The sequence below is a fragment of the Rattus rattus genome, chromosome X (genome assembly GCF_011064425.1).
Source record: "Rattus rattus isolate New Zealand chromosome X, Rrattus_CSIRO_v1, whole genome shotgun sequence".
In the NCBI taxonomy this organism is placed as follows: Eukaryota; Metazoa; Chordata; class Mammalia; order Rodentia; family Muridae; genus Rattus; species Rattus rattus.
Genome location: NC_046172.1, coordinates 102,615,307 through 102,632,774, shown reverse-complemented (window position 1 = coordinate 102,632,774; position 17,468 = coordinate 102,615,307). Strand labels below are relative to the sequence as shown.

The following is a 17,468-nucleotide window of genomic DNA, read 5'->3' as shown; positions in this document are numbered from 1 at the left end:
ACAGACAGACAGGAAGGCAGGCAGGCAGGCAGACAGACAGATAGACACACACAATACATGAATGAATGAATGAATGAATAAATAAATAAATAAATAAATAAATAAATAAATAAATAAATGATGTAAAAATGAAAAAATAGTATTTGGGCAGATCCTTGATAATTTCAAAACAAATCAAAATAAAAACCCTCAAGGGCTATTTGAGTGTAAAAGATTTTTTAATAACCTTTCCATTTCTCAAGATTGTCATGATGGAGTTGTATGCTATGCGGACAAATTGTACGATGACTAAACCATCTCAGTAGAATTTGCCTATAAAATATATACAAACTAATTATTTTTTTATTTTTGGAGATTATGATATAATTACATCATTTTCCTGTTCTCTCTCCTCCATGCAAGTCCTCCCATATACTCCTCATTGCTTTTATGATGACTATGAACCACAGCAAAGACCAGCATACACAAATAATTTTTAAACATTAAAATTAATCCAAAGCACAAGGCAGAAAATGAAAATCCCTCTCATTTCTTTAGGACCCTTCTTCAGAGGGACTCACCACTAATAGTTTGACAGATACTTCCCAGTCATTTTGCTGAACATAAACTATATATGTGTGTCTGTGTGTCGGTGCATATGTGAATATGTGTGTGTGTGTGTGTGTTGAATGGGCCTATACTCTTGTTTTGATTCTTACTCTCCATCTCAGAGATGGTTTTTTCCCCCCCGGAGCTGGGGACCGAACCCAGGGCCTTGCGCTTCCTAGGCAAGCGCTCTACCACTGAGCTAAATCCCCAACCGCAGAGATGGTTTTCTGTGTCAGCACACGTGCATCTCTATATCCTTCTGAGCTTTCTATGGTATCTATTTCATGAAAATATCTTGTCCTTCAATTATTAATCCTTTGCACTGCTTTTACTTTTCTTTTCCACATAGGCACAAGAGTGGCATGGGAGCCAAGTCCATATCTCATGACAGTGTCTTCTGTTCAGATCCTGAGCCTGAAAAAGGAATAGACAAGATACACTCTTCTCCAGAGCCCCAGAGAAGCAGATCACTAAAGGTAACAATGAACTTTACCTCAGACTGATTAAACACTATTCTTCTATCCTGCCCCCTCCCCCTCAAAAGAGGAATGAACTTGATCTTGCTTAACTAATTCTACCTCACAAGACTATCTTAAATCTCAAATAATATAAATAGGCATTTAACTATGTAACATTTAACTATGTAACATGGGCAACACATAGTATTTATTTAACACACACAGGGATACCATTATTATTTTGATACTGGACAGTTTATTAGTTTGATACTGGAGTATTTATTTGGTAGCATGCCAACCCCCCAAGTTTTTTTCTCTCCACAGAGATCGCCTATTTCCAGAACTTTGCCTAGAGTCTCAGGAAGTAGTGCCCTTGGAGGTTTGAGTGGATCTGGGGATCACTATTCCAGCAGTGGAGCCTGGGCTTCAAGCTCCAAATTTACTGAGGTAATACCATAGGGATATGTGTAACATGGTGGGGTAAGACAAATAGACAGGTGGTCTTAGGGTTTCTATTGCTGTGAAGAAACACCGTGACCATGCCAGCTCTTATAAAGGACAATATTTAATTGGGACTGGCTTATAGTTCAGTGGTTTGGTCCATCATCATCAGGGTGGGAAACATGACCGTGTACAGGCAAACATGGTGCTGGGTTGACAGGCAGCAGGAAGAAGAGAATGACACTGAGCCTGACTTGAGCATCTGAGACCTCAAAGTTTGTCCCCAGTGACACACTTCCACCAAAAAAGCCACATGTACTCCAACAAGGGCACACCTCCTAAGAGTACTGCTATCTAGGGGCCTATGGGAGCCATTTTCATTCAAACCACATCATTTTATTCCCTGGCTCCCAGAGGCTTGTAGCCATATCGTAGTCCAACTTCAAAGGTCCCCATATTCTATCACAGTATCATCACTGTTTAAAAGTCCAAAGTTTAAAGTCTCTTCTGAGATCCATGCAATCTCTTAACTGTAATGTCCTGTGAAATAAAAAAAAAGCAGATCATATACTTCCAATATATAATGTCACAAGATATACATTACTGTTTCAAAATGTAGGGAAGGGAGCATAGTGGGGAAATACTGGACCAAAGCAAGACTGGAAAACAGCTGGGCAAACTTCAAAGTCGTCTCCATGTCTAATATCAAAGTACTCTTCACATCTCCAACTCCTTTCAGCTTTGTTGGCTCCACTCCCTGCTAGCAGCTTTTCTCAGCATGTATCTCTTGACTCTGGCATCTCCAACATCTTGGGATCTCCAAGGCAGTCCAGGCTTCACCTTCACCTCTTCCCACACTGGCCTCTCTAGGCTTCCATGCAGGGACACCCTCACACATGCCTGGTCTCAGTGGATTTCCTTGGTCTTGGAGGGAGATTCCATGACCCCTTTCTTCTGCTCTTAACTCTAAAGCCAGAACCACGTGGCCAAAGCTGCCAAGTTCTGCTGCTTGCTGGAGATGGAACACGACCCCTTCTTTCGATTACAGTCACCAGCTTTCTGGTTTTGATGGTTTCCTTCATTGCCTATGCATGACTGACCTGGAACTTGCTCAATAGACCAGACTAGCCTTAAACTCAAAGCTTAGCTGAGTGGAGTTTTGCTCAGAGGTCACCACTCCCTTTATTCCACTTAGCATCAGGCTTTTCTTTAATCTGTTTACACTTTCTAGTGCTCCCACCCCCCTTTTCCTCCAACTGTACACTTTGTGTTTTTCCTTAGCCAGCTTGCTCCTTTTCAGTATAGATCTGCATAACACTGGCCTCCAGTAGCCACACAAAACAGGCAATGCTGGGTTGTTTAGAAATGTCCTATGCCAGAGCAGTTAATCCATAACTCTTCAATTTAGTCTCAAACAGACTCTCTTTGGACAAAGGCAAAATGGGTCTCAGTCTTCAACAAAATATCAAAAGAATGATTTCTAAGTAATATACCAACTCTCTTCTCTTCTGAAGCCTTTAAGCCAGGCCCTCCACAGTTCAAATCATACCAGTACCACTGTCTTCCATGCTTCTGCTAGTGTGGCCCATTAAGCCCCAATTTAAAGCATTTCAGATGCTTTTCTAATCCAAAGTCTCCAAGTTCACATTCCTCCAAACAAAAGCATGGTCAGGATTATCACAACAGTATCCCAGTCCGTGGTACCAACTGCTGTCTTAGTAAGGGTTTCTATTGCTCTGAAGAGACACCTTGACCAAAGCAACTCTTATAAAGGACAGCATTTAATTGGGACTGGCTTACCGTTTCAGAGGTTTAGTCCATTTTCACACTGTTGGGAAGCATGGACGCATGTAGACAGACATGGTGCTGGAGGAGCTGAGAGTTCTACATTTGGATTGGCAACAGGAAAAGACAGTGAGTCACTAGGTCTGGCTTGAGCTTCTGAGACTCAAAGCCCACCTTTAGCAACACACTTCCTCCAGCAAGGGCACATCTATTCCAATAAAGCCACACCTAATAGTGCTGCTCTCTACAGACATACAGGTCCCATTTTCATTCAAACCACCACACAGGTCTGCTTGAATTCTTGTCCTTCAACTTACTTGGTGGAAAACCATGCTTTAGCTGTTTAACTTCTCTGAGCCTTCCTTTCCTCATCTACAATGTACAGTCTTGATATCTCCCTCAAAAACTTGCTTATGAGGATTGAGTGAAGTTGTTCAGGGGACTGGAGAGAGAGCTCAGTGGTTAAGACCACTAGATGCACTGCTAGAGCACCCAGGTTTGATACCCAATACCTTATGATAGCCTATAATCATCTGTAACTCTAGTTCCAGGGGACTTACTATCCTTTTCTGGCTTCCATTGGCACCAGCGACATGGAACACAGACTTACATGCAGGCAAAATGCTTACGCACATAAAATAAACATAAATCCATGTGATAAATGTTTTTAAAAGAAATTATTCAGCACCACTAGGCTAGTACATTGTTGACTTAAAAATGTATTTCAGGTGTGTTAACCTCAAAATCCACAGGCCTGCTCTTAGCCACTTTCTAAGACGCTTTAATTCTTCCTAGCTTTCCAGACACAGCCGCACTCTTAAGGTCCTATTTTAATTTTGTATTTTGCCCAAAGTAAGTTGGGTTTATTTCTGACACGTGTTAGAGACTTCACATGGCTGACTGTGGTCTGTGCACTGTGGGCAAATTCTGCTGGGTGCTTTAAACTTGAAGGGTGGGGAAGATAGCACTGCGAAAATCAGCAGAGGATGTGCCTCCGTGGCTTGGGGCCCCTAGTGGTAGTGGACTCTTGTTTTCCTGCTGCACATTAGGGAAAACCTAGTCTCCTCTACTGCTGTTCAGTCCAAAATAGCAACACCAGCTTTTGCAGGCCTGTAGTCACACCCCCTTGCTTCCTCGTGGCCACGAAAAGTACCACAGGTTGTTTATTATATTTGGTAAGCAGCAGCTTAGGTCCTACTCGCTGTACTCTTTCCCTCCTCTTTTAGACCCAGAAACAATGAAACTCGTGTAGCAGGGACATCCAGTTTAAAAACTAGAGTTAATTTGGGGCGGGGGGGGATGATTGCTGGGGAGCAGTTTAGGAGCTTTCTTTTTCATGATGAAGGGGGTGGTGAAAATAGTCCAAAGGCAAGTTTTGTTAAATGACCAGAGTGAGCCTATAGCTCACACATTGGGCCCCATCCTTTTTAGGCCTTCCCCTGCAAAACACGACCAGGGACAGCAGAGGGCGCTGTATTAGTTTTCTACTTGCTGTGATAAAGAGCATTAAAAAAAGCAACGTGTGGGGGGGGAAGAGTTTATTTCATCTTGTACTTCTAAGTAAACAGTCCATCACTGAGGGAAGTCAGGGCAGGAACTAAAGGCAGGAACTGAAGCAGAGGGCACAGGGGAACAACTGGTTACTGGCTTGCTTTCCATGGCTTGCTCAGTCTGTTTCTTAATCTACTCAGGCCTCCTCTCCTAGAGGTGGCCCCACCCACACTGGGCTGGGCTCTTCTCTATCAATTAGCATTCAAGACAATTTCCCAGAGTTGTCTACAGGCAATCTGATGAAGCATTTTCTTCACTGATGTTTCTCTTCCCAGATAACTCTAACTTGTACTTTGGGGGGAAAAGAGTCCAGCAGTGGTGGCACACTCTTTAATCCCAGTACGAGGGAGGCAGAGGCACTTCTCTGTGAGCCTAAGGCCAGCTTAGTCTACAGCTTGACTTCTAGGACAGCTGGGGCTATACAAAGAAAATTTGTCTTAAAAAAAAAGAAAGAAAAAAAAAGCCAAACAAGATAGGTGGTAATAGGTCATCAATAACCAGATTAAACTTTGGGTAGAAAACTCCCTTTAATTGCCAAGATGATGGCACTAAATGAAGGTTAGTTGATGGTAAGGGTCCCAGAAGCTCTTCCTTGTAATATAAGCATTTAGGACACTGAGTCAGGAGATCATATATTCAAGACTTGCCTCTTCTACATAGTGAATCACAAGATACCCTGGGATATAGTTGGAGGCCCTGTCTCAAAACAGCACACACATCAATGAACAGAACAGAATGAATCAAGGGTTCTGGTATCCAGTGCTCCATAGAACCTGGTGGAAGTATAGAGTTACCTAGTGCGTGGGTCCCTTGATGGGGTGGAGTTCTTTTTTTAAATTAAAAAATTAATATATTTGTGGGAGTATGTGCACACTCGTGAAGGAGCCACCAGAGACCAAAAGTGTTGAGTCCCCTTGGAACTGGAGTTACAGACTGTTATGAGCCACCTGATGAGGGTCCTGTGCAAGAGTAGTACATGCTCCTAATCAATGAGCAATCCCTCCAGGGCAAGCATCTACAGATTGGGAGGGAAGAAATCCACGTATTCAGTTGTGTCTGAAATACTAGGGTTTAGTCAATTTTATTCACTTCCAAAATTCACCTGATGCGGTATTGGGAACATGGTTGCTTAGATGACGTTTTCTTTATTTGATTAGAAACAGTTGGAATGTGATAGCATATTATTAGCACCTTTCTGATCTTGAGTTCATTGTTTACATAACCAACCCTGTAGAAATCAGGTTCCTTACTGCACTCAGACCCAACTCACCCCCTGCAGTTCTACTTAAGGAAGCAAATACACCATTGGCTTTGGTTGCTGCTTTTCCACTTCCTGAACATGGTCTTCAGTATGGGACCTCCCCACTTTCCTGGCACTTATGCTGGAGAGGATACTAGAGTGCATAGTGGTTAAAAACACAAGCTGTCAATTTGGCAAGAGCTTTCCAATACTTGCCTTACAACTGGCCAGCCCCAACATCTCTCAAACCTCATTTTCTCCATTTAGATAATGGACATGATACTTAGCAATCACTTTGTAAGAACTGAAGAGATTTTTCACTGCCTGGTATAATATAATCCCTTCGTGAAAGTTATTTGTCGTCCTCTTCCTCGTCCTCCTCCTCCTCCTCCTCCTCCTCCTCCTCCTCCTCCTCCTCATCATCATTATTCCTGGTCTTAGGGATGGTTGATTGAAGTAATAGTTGATTTAGGCTTAGATTGGTAGTCACAAGGGAGCACTGGAGACCCTGGCCAGGAGTTTCCCAGGGGCAAAATGTTGGCAAAACTCCACTGTGTCCATTTTCCCCCCGGCTAGTATCTGGAGGCTCTATGTAAAACCTTAGACAGAAGCAAGCGATATTAGTTCAAAAGAAAAAAGAATCATGTTTCGTGAAGTATTGTAGGCCCTGTTCAGAGGATTGGATGTAACAAACTCTAGATGCTTATCCAATATTTGTTAAAGATAAAATCAAAGATGTCGATCCATATCAAGAGGATCATGTAAAATTGTCATTAGTCTGAAATTATTCAACCCTCCATCCAAATGCACCACTTAAAAATATTTTAATAAAGTTAAAGATATAACAATACATTTAAAAAATTTTAAATCTATTTATTTATCTCATACTGGAGATTGAATTCATGCTCAGGAAGTACTGTACACCCAGTCTTAGGTCTCTAGATTTTCATTAACATTTCTAGAAAAGTCAACCTTAATAATATGAAGACAATAGATGAACAAGGTCAAGACTCAGCCCAGACAGTTGCTGGAACAAAAGGAACAGCAGTTGTAGTGTGGGGATCAACCCCAGATGCTAACTTCAAGATTCGCTTGCCCCTGTAAATTCTAGGCTTCAAATACATGGGCAAAATTCAAAGAAAGAGCAGAATGAAGCAAGACTTCTAGACAGAAGCTGGAAGAGACTGAAACCAAGACTGACTTTAATCAAATAAAAATTTGGAGTTTTGGACATTGTTTGGGGATTGGCAAAAGTGTTTAGAAACTCAGAGAAAAACCAAAATTGCTTGCTGATCTTTGTTTTAAATATATCTTAGACATGTAAGGAGGGAAGAAATTCCTTCCAGAGCCTATTTTTCATATATATATATGCTCAGTGGCTAGGCACTTCTAAACCTCCCCATGGCTAGCAAGCACCCCCTCAGTTATTCCTGTCTTAGTACTTTCTTTCTTTTTTCTTCTTCTTCTTTTTTCTTTTTTTCGGAGCTGGGGACCAAACCCAGGGCCTTGCGCTTGCAAGGCAAGTGCTCTACCACTGAGCTAAATCCCCAACCCTGTCTTAGTACTTTCTAAATCTATATTTTATCTTTGCTGCCCTGTTACCTTCTGAGCACCCCCTCCCATCGGGCTGCTTTCCCTTTCCTCCCAAATTGCTTGATGATTTCTCTCCTGCAGATCTTAAATCTCATCCCTTTTTCTCTGAGTCATGACTATCCTCCTCCTCCATCTCTTGCCCGCAGCACAATCTAAAAGTCCTACCTCGTCTCCCCATTGGCTGTACTGCAAATTATTTATTACCAATCCAAGCCATCTGGGGTAGGGACCTTCAGATCTGGAAGCAGCTTTTGGAAGCTGATTTAAAACAAAGCATTAGAACCGATTCCCAACACATACATATATACACATATGAATATAGATAATCTCCACTCCCTGATAATTAAGCATTCAAATATATGAGCCAGTGGAGCCATTCTTGGGGGCTGCGCTGCCTTACAGTTTCAGAGGTTTTAGTCCATAATCATCAAGGCAGGAAGCATGGCAGCATCCAGGCAGATAAGGTGCTGGAGGTGCTGAGAATTCTACATCTTGATCCATAGGCAGCAGAAGGAGGAGATGTGATTTCACGCTGGGCATAGCTTGAACATTTAAGACCTCAAAGCCTGTCCCCACAGTGACACACTTCCTCCAACAAAATTACATCTATTCCAATGAGGTCACATCTCCTATTAATGCCATGCCCCATGGGCCAAGCATTCACATACATGAGTCTAGGGGGGCTGAACCTATTCAAACCACCATCATATCCCACTCCTTGGCCCCCATAGGCTTGTAGTCAAAGCATAATGCAAAATGCATTTATCCCACTTCAAAAGTCATGAGGGCCATTATTAACACACCACACAGTGTCTTCAGTTTTAACATTAATCTATGGGGGCTTCATGGGCATTGTTCACACACACACACACACACACACACACACACACACACACACACACGCAATTGTGAGTGTGTGCATACTTTATGGCACATTTGTAGAAGTAAGAGTCAGAGGACAAACTCACAACCTCAGATACTGATTCTTGCCTTTTACCCCCTTTGTTTCAGACAGGGTCTCTTTACGGTTTTTCTATTGTATACATCAGGTAAACCTGACCTGCAAATTTCCAGAGATTCTCTTATCTCTGACCCCCATTTCGCCATCAAAGCAGTGGGATTACAGATGCTTCTGTAACCCATCTTAATTCTACATGAGTTTTAGAGATTTGAACTCAGATCCTCATCTCTGCATGGTGGGCATTTTTACCTACTGAGCCATCTCTCAGTGCTTAGTAGCATTTATTGTACATAATTCTAGATTTCATTACGACACTTGTATGTATGTCATTTTTTTCTTTTTGGCTTCTTTCACCAGTTAAGGAACAAAAGAACATCAGAATACCAGTACCGTATGGGAAACACCCATGTTTGAAACTCTTCCATTCTCCCTTTTAACAGATTCAATCCCTGCGCTCACGGAGACTCAGCATTAGCCCTCTTATCATCCGATCTGAGAAAGTCTCTCAGGACTTGGAAAATCTTTTTGCCAGTGACAGGACACCCAATATCTCCAGAAGGAGGTCTTCACACTGTTCAATATCAAGGAAGGTGAATATTGGTTCTATTCTCAGGAATAGGTTCGACCCATTAACGATATACTTACTTTCTTGTTCTGTGTTCTCGTGCCATATCTCAACTCCAGGGATGAAGTAGAGGGGTACTTTGGAAAAGAAATTGCTATTCTTGGCTTTTGACTTGCATCATAGTTTACATTTTTCATTCAGTTTTACAAAGCAAATAATCACACATTTAGTTCACAAATAATAGAAGGCATTGTTTCAGAAACACATAATAGTATCTGGATACGTTCAGTTATTTTAAGAAAATTAAAATAGAGCTTCTTTAATTGAAGCCAACTCTGTACCTTTTTAAATAAAAATTCAGAGCTTATGCAATGCAATATTATTTCATAACTGTCTAGCATTAATAAAAGGCAGTTGGCACACTAGTGGGCATGCATGCCCACTAGTTTTGTATGTATAGATCTGCCAACCAAATACTACCCATTAACAACTGGCAAGTTAGTTGATTGTAATCATATTAATAGCTCTGTTGTCTAATTTGTGTTTACCTTAATTGGTTGTCGTCAACCTAGATGATTGTAGAATTTGGAGCCTTTAGTACTGGGAACTAAGAGTAAACAGAAGCATACTTTTAGCCAGTCGGAACAAAACTCTATTTGGATGCTAAAAGATACTGTAAAGGCATTCATTGGCCAATGTAGCATTTTGCAAGCTCTTGACTTCCAATCCCAGCACTGAAAAAATAAGATTGTATGACGAAAAGCAGCTTTTGGCTACATATGCCAAAAATTAGGTTAAACCAAAATAAAAGCACACCCTGACAGTAAGTGGATGGAAAAATCATTAATTTATGGAGTTGGGTTATGATTATTTTCTGCCAAACACCAATAAATCAGATGGATTGGGATGGGATGTCTGAGTTGGTGGAAGGGTTGGATTAGATAACGTTTTTGGATACTTTTTTAATTTATATTTCAAATGTTATTCCCTTTCTTGGTTCCCCTCCCCAAACCCCCCTTGGAACCACCCTCTTCCATCCCCTTCCCCCTCCTTCTATGAGGGTGTTACCCCACCCACCCACCAACCCACCCACTCCCACCTTCCCCGCCCTGGCATTCCCCTACACTGGGGCATTGAGCCTTCACAGGACCAAGGGCCTCATCTCCCATTGTCGCCCCACAATGGCATCCTCTGCTACCTATGCAGCTGGAGTCATGGATCCCTCCAGGTGTACTCTTTGGATGGTGGTTTAGTCCCTGGGAGCTCTGGGGCTCGATAGATAACAATTTTTTGTGAGCAAATGTAGCTAGCATGAAAGTAAGCATACAAACCATTTTGGAGTATGGTTCAGTGGAATTACACACGCCCACTACCACTTTCTACATCTAGTACTTGTTTGCTTCTCCCAATGGAAACCCAGTACTTGGTAAGCAGTGACTCCCTATTCCTATTCAAAATTTCTTTGCCTTCATTTTCCTATTTGATGTATTTCATATAAATAGAACGAATAATATGAGTTCTTTTCAGATAGCGTTTTTCACGTAGCACATTGGTTTTGAAGTTCATTCATGTTGCAGCATGTGTCAGAGCTTCGTTCCTATTTGGGGCTCAATGGCTGTCTTTTGTTTGTAGGCGTTACATTTTCTTTCGCCATTCATCTATTGATGGACATTCATGTCTCAAAATCAAAACAAACCTACTCAAATTGGACTAAGTTGAGTCAGCTTAACAGAGAGTAGTTATTGGGCTATAAGGTAGAAGTCGAGCCTTTGATATTACAGTGTAATTTCTAATTATTCCCAGACGTGTCTGTGTCCTATCTGCCATGATCCTAGACCTATTACTTCACTATGGTGAATCCAGGGAGTACGCTGTTGGCAGCAAAGGCCACAACAGCAGCTTCTACGGATACAACTCTCATTGGCATCCAGGAGATAAGATGGCCTGGGTGGATGATTCTATAAGCAGATAGATGACAAAGCCTACCCACTATGGCCTCTGACTCTCGTCCCCAAATGTTTCCCCACAGCCCAGTTCCCATTACCTTCTCACCGAACAACAAAAAGGGAACTAAGCGGAGTAGAAGAAAACATCCAGACAGATCAGAGTAAACAATGACTAATCTCTGTTTTGGAGCAATTTGCATGCTCTTTCTTCTCTCTCAGCTGCTGCCCTCTATTGGCAGAAGAGGGAATGCAAATAACAATGCCAGCCCCTAAATGCTCCGGGCTTGCTTTCTCAGAATTCCCTGGGATGGAGTTGAAAGGCATTACTTACACAGCTGCCACCAGAGTTACTTCCTTCCACAAGTCTTTAGTTAGTGAGGTGCCTGGTGTTTCAACTCCAGTGTGCAAAGCACAGTGGTTTTCTCCCAGATTATTCTTGTTTCTGCTGTTTTCAGCCTCCAATCTGGGGTAGGGGCTCAGTTCTTCACATTTGGTGAAAAAGGCAGTGAGTATCAACAGCTATCTCTGAGCAGGGCCTAAGTCACCTCATACTTTAACCAGGGGATTCCCTTGCCTTAAGCTTCCCAACACCAGCACTCTTTTGTTCCTAGGCTATCACAAACCATAAGAGAACTGCACTGATAGAACTCTTTTTTCAGAACCCTGTTTAAAAGAAAAAAGAATTGCATGTCGTCATCCACACAGGACCAGATAAATTTTCACACTAGTGAATGGGGTGGAACAGGTGAAAGTCACAGCTTATTAAACAGCCCAGTCTTAGCCTCATTGAAGGATAATTGTTTCTATGTTAACATGTTCTAGGGTAGGTTGTTTGTAGGTCTTTCATCATGTTGGCTAGTGGAGTTCTTTAGATTGCTGCCCAGCAGATTCCTTCTGATTACAATTCTTTTTTTTTCAGTTACTTTTTTATCTTTAATAACTTGAGTATTTCTTATTTACGTTTCAATTGTTATTCCCCTTCCCGGTTTCTGGGCCAACATCCCCCTAACCCCTGCCCCTCCCCTTCTTTATGGGTGTTCTCCTCCCCATCCTCCCCCATTACCACCCTCCCCCCCAGCAATTACGTTCACTGGGGGTTCAGTCTTGGCAGGACCAAGGGCTTCCCCTTCCACTGGTGCTCTTACTAGGATATTCATTGCTACCTATGACGTTGGAGCCCAGGGTCAGTCCATGTATAGTCTTTGGATAGTGGCTTAGTCCCTGGAAGCTCTGGTTTGAACTCCATTTTTTAATAGGGTTATTTGTCTCCCTGCGGTCTAACTTCTTGAGTTCTTTGTATATTTTGGATATTAGCCCTCTATCTGTTGTAGGATTGGTAAAGATCTTTTCCCAATCTGTTGGTTGCCGTTTTGTCCTAACCACAGTGTCCTTTGCCTTACAGAAGCTTTGTAGTTTTGTGAGATCCCATTTGTCGATTCTTGATCTTAGAGCATAAGCCATTGGTGTTTTGTTCAGGAAATGTTCCCCAGTGCCCATGTGTTCGAGATGCTTCCCCACTTTTTCTTCTATTAGTTTGAGTGTATCCGTTTTGATGTGGAGGTCCTCTGACTACAATTCTTATATTATCTTGGGTGACTTTCTTCACAATTAATTCATTCTTAATGAGATGTCTTCATTAAATTCATGTGATAAATCAGAGGAGCGTAGAATAACACCTTCCAATTATCATGTAGAAATTGTCAGTTTACAAAGCACTTTGTTTTCTCTATAAGACATTAAAGATGTAAAAGAAAAGATACTATTGTGCCCTTTAGAGATGAAACAAGTGAGGTTCAGAGAGGTGAAACGGTTTGGACAAGACCACAGAGCTGATCAGAGATAAAGCTGGGACTTGAACCTGGGATCCTGTTCCAAATCCATAGTAGTTTTCATTAACCACCTTTAGCAGTCCTATACATTTGAACAGGTAAAGCAGTAGCTGAGGGGACACACTTCAGGACACTTCTTTGACACACCCAAGGAGGGGAACATCAGACAATAGCAAATTTTTCTCCCTGTGCCAGCATCTCTTAGCAGAAACCCCTCTTACTGAGAACAATCTTCCCACCATGAGCTACTGCTTCCTCTGGCTGCATTCCCAAGGCAGTGTGCTTTACAGCGTCAGCTCACATAGACCCAGGCTCTCCCATCTTCAGTGTCAGACCCTCCTGGGCAGCTGCAGGTATATTTTCCCCAAAGTGCCAACCTCCCCCAAAATAGTAGATTAAACCTGGGAATAATAGTGTGTAGTTTTCCATTTCTTAAAGAGTTGGCTCTCACCATGTAGCCTAGGTTGACATGCACTCCAAATCCTCATGCTTCAGCCTCTCAGTTGCTACGGTTACAGAATGTGCCACTGAGCATGCCTACTACTCTTAACACAAGACAGGACTTTCCTCTGTCTCGAGAAGCCAATCAAATTACTATCCGTTTATCCCAAAAATGTGAGGAGAAAGACCAGTGACCTAAACCATCATGGTCCAATTAAAGTAAGCAATTAATTAAAACAAGCTTTGTGTGTGTGTGCATGTGTGCGTGTGTGCGTGTGTGTGTGTGTGTGTGTGTGTGTGTGTGTGTGTGTGTGTGTGTGCATGTGTGGGCTGCTTCCCCCAAAAGTAGGGTTCAAGAGGTCAGCATTAGATGTAAAGAAGAGAAGGCTTTTTTTTTTTTTTTTTTTTTTTGGTTCTTTTTTTTGGAGCTGGGGACCAACCAGGGCCTGGCGCGCTCTACCACTGAGCTAAATGGCTTTTCTAGATCAAGTATAGGGGTTCTAAATGGGGGATTTTGTGGGCAAAATAGTTGGGGTTACAGGAGAGGAACATAAGCATAACAAGTTAGGCCTAATGACCTCCTGAAACAAAGACATGATTGCAAGGTGATCCCAACAAGGAAGCAATAACAACGGGTAGTCATGACAGCCCTTTAAAATAAAGGATGGTTTGCAAGGTGGTTTTGGAACAAAGACATGACTGATAATCCTGGAACAGGCATACAGAACAGTTTGCCGTTAAGGTTACCTGTGGAGCATAGCCCAATTCTTAAGAAACAGAGATTTAATCATAAACAGGAATAAACCTAGTTTGTCTTTATTGTAAGATGTTTTTTAAGCCTAAGATGGAGGCAGGCTGGTTCTTCACATCCCTTTACCACTATCTTCTTATCAACACAAAGACCGAGAGAGAAGCCTAACAACACACAGGGCAAAAGATGCAGTCATTTAAAGGATGCCCTAAGGGTGCATTATTGACTGAACTGCTGCCAGCTGGGCCTAGATATTTGACAGGAGAGGAAAATTGAACTGAAATGTATTTTAATTTTTGAAAGAGCCTCCATTAATCTAGTTAACAGCAGAAGAGTATCCAGTTCAGTCCCCTACCAGCCAGTACTGAGGGACCCCTTACTTTGCTTTGCCTGAAGCCCTAACCAGCTTCCTTCAGAAAGGATGTCTATACTCAACCCTCTCTTACACACAGAAAGAAAACCACACCTATGTACTTAACACTCTGCACATGAGTACAGACAGTGTGAGTTGGTCTGAGAACAAATAGAGGAGCTGGGAAAAGAGAATTAAAGAAATGAGTTTCATTCCGTTCCCTCGCCTTTCTTTCAGACTCCCTGCTAGAAGGGGGTTTAATTTGCTCTTCTCGGATAACTCATGCTCTCATATGATTGACTTCTGTGGTAACTATTCTAGGGAGATACTAAACAATATAGCTGAGAGAAGAGATGGGGTCTAAGGAGGAACCAGAAGAAACCCATAGATTCCTGGATCCTGTTCTAAGAAAACTGATGGGATTAGTTATGAAATCCATATGCTTTGATTTGAAAATGTACTAGACCAGTTGTCAGTTCTTGTTCTTTACCCTGGCCCTAAAGTACCCTCTAGAAGAGTTTGTCAAATCATTCTAAGGCCCTTCTCCTGATATTCTTATCCTCCAGGCCTCTTTTATTTTGTTTTGGGTGCCGGGAATTGAACTCATGGCCTTTCACATGCTAAGGGCATGTTCTACCACTGAACTATACCCCCAGTTACTGTCCAGTCTTGATATGTCCCTCAAATGTTCCTTTCAACATCCCCTTCTGGATGGTTTTAATATCGTGGTACATGAGTTCCTGAACCCTATGCTAAGACATACTGTCCAGAGGTCCAGAGTATAAAGAATAGTTTTTAACCCACTGGTGGATTTGAGGAAATGTGTAAATCCAAATATACTCCATTTCCACACAATACATCCTGTGAGCCTACAAAAGGACCTCTGGTTTCTAGTTTGAATCATATGTCTGAGTGCAAGGCCCCACAATCAGGTGATTTTTCTTTATCTTTTTAGTTCAGTTAGGAGGATAGATGTAGGTCAGTAATCAGATCAATGAGACTTGAACTAACAAAAGAAGACGGTTAAGTTTGATACCTCCTTGGTTTGGACTGTGATTAGGAAGGAATGAAGTCCTTCTTGCACATACCCAGTCCTGAAATCAGTAGGGCTTTGCTTAGCCTGATCTTTCTGTTATACTGTAGAATGAGTGTCACTGGAGCCAACAATGCTATTAATTAGTTTTCATACTGCAAGGTTTGGGAAGTCAACTGAATGAAAACTTGTGTGATTTACCATTTAGGCATCCTACATTGGCTTTCATACAAGGCAACTTGCATGGTATCCTTTTAGGATTTCTACATGTTGATCTTCTTTTAATTGCAAATAGTGAATAGACAGAAGGACTAAAATGACCCAAGGAACAAACACAAGCTGACTAAATTATACTGGGAAGGGCGTTTATAAGTTAATGGATGACGGTTGCATAAAGAAGCTAAGAAAAGCCAGGCTGTGGTGGTGTACACACCTTCAGTCCCAGCACTTGGGAGACAGAGGCGGTCAGATCTCTGAGTTTGTGGCTAGCCTGGTCTATAGAGTAAGTTCCAGGACATCTAGTGCTATGCAGAGAAACTCTGTCTCAAAAAGAACAAAACAAAGAAAAGAAAAAAGGTTAGGAAAATCTTAGAGCCACTGTTAGTGCTGTGTGGTTGACCCCACAAAACAGATGCTATGTATCCTCTTCTCCTTGATTAGCGGTGAAACCAGAAAGGTGATCTAGGTTTATCACTGGCACTACTCAGCCCCCAGACACTGAAATCAAGGGCCATGTTTAGAGTCAAGAAAAGCAGCTGAGGTTATCCCTGCGTCAGCATACAGTGTTCTTAGGAAATGTGGGGGCATGTGAACTCTACCTTTGGCCAAGGGGTCCCTGGCACTGTACAACACTACTTATAAGGGGAAGCACAAAGGGAACATGGCACCAAGTGCTTCTGATATCCAGGAGTGAGATGACACACCACCTGCAATTCAATGTGACTTCTGGGCAGGTACTTAGGAGTGAGCGAGCTCTGGTGTGGCTATAGAAAATGTTGTGTCCACAACCTTGGGCCTATTTGAAAGTTCCTACCAAGGAATGGAACCGGGTGTCCCAGCTCCAAATAGATTGGAGAGTTGGAGCCCACTACAAAGAGAACAAGGTTACAGCCTCTGTTTATGTTTCATTGGAGGTTGGAGAAGTCAGTTCCTGGAGTCTTCCCATGAGCCGTGCACCTATGAACAGTAAATATAAATAACGTTAGTGCGCTCTCTATGAAAACACAGCCTTACTCCAAGTGGATTTTCTCCCTCCCCAGCTCTCCAGCACAGCAGTCCCAGAGCCCCACTGAGTTTTACTAATCCAAGAATGCATCTCTATTTCTAGCCAGATGTCTTCCTGTCACTGAGAAAGGACATGGGACAAGAGAACACATAAGCATCCCACCTCGTAAATACCACTATGTGCTTGTGCTCTAATTGTGAGGACAGCAGAACATCCCTGTTGCTTTCTGAGAGAGGGATCACCCCCAGTTTTTTCCTATTTCTCATTTTCATTTACAAAGGAACCCAAGTGTGGTATTTAAACTGAAAGGGGAAAGAAAGTGGGCAGTTATCCACAAAAGGCTTCCGTGTACATTCCTTAGCAAGGAAGAAGCATTGCCTGCATTGAGAGCAGGGCAGCATCGGTATGGATTTGACGCACTTTTCTTCCACTATTCAGAGCTTCTCCGAAAGGTCCTCGGATCCTGAGCTATCCCAGTCTTCTGAAAGCAGCAGTCAGCAGCCCTCGGGTTTCAGCACCCCAGCCACCTCACAGGGTTGCTTGGATTCGTCTGCTGCTAAATCCAAGATAGCTTTAAACCCCAGGAAGCAGAAGAAGAAAACAAGTTTCTCGTCTGTAAGTCTTTCTAGAGATCCTGCATTAAACTATGTGAGCAAAGGTCTAGCCTATGCCCACTGCTGCTAGGAAACGATGTGGGTACAGATGTGTC

At 42.4% G+C, this 17,468-nt stretch overlaps 1 protein-coding gene across 1 annotated transcript in view; it reads left to right on the top strand.

The window, feature by feature from the left end:
• The window catches only part of Kiaa1210 (KIAA1210 ortholog), a 44,471-nt gene that overhangs the window by 12,869 nt on the left and 14,134 nt on the right, over nt 1-17,468 (top strand). The window contains 3 exon segments of the mRNA XM_032890026.1: nt 938-1,064; nt 9,058-9,207; nt 17,198-17,363. Coding sequence (XP_032745917.1) covers nt 938-1,064; nt 9,058-9,207; nt 17,198-17,363 — 443 coding nt within the window.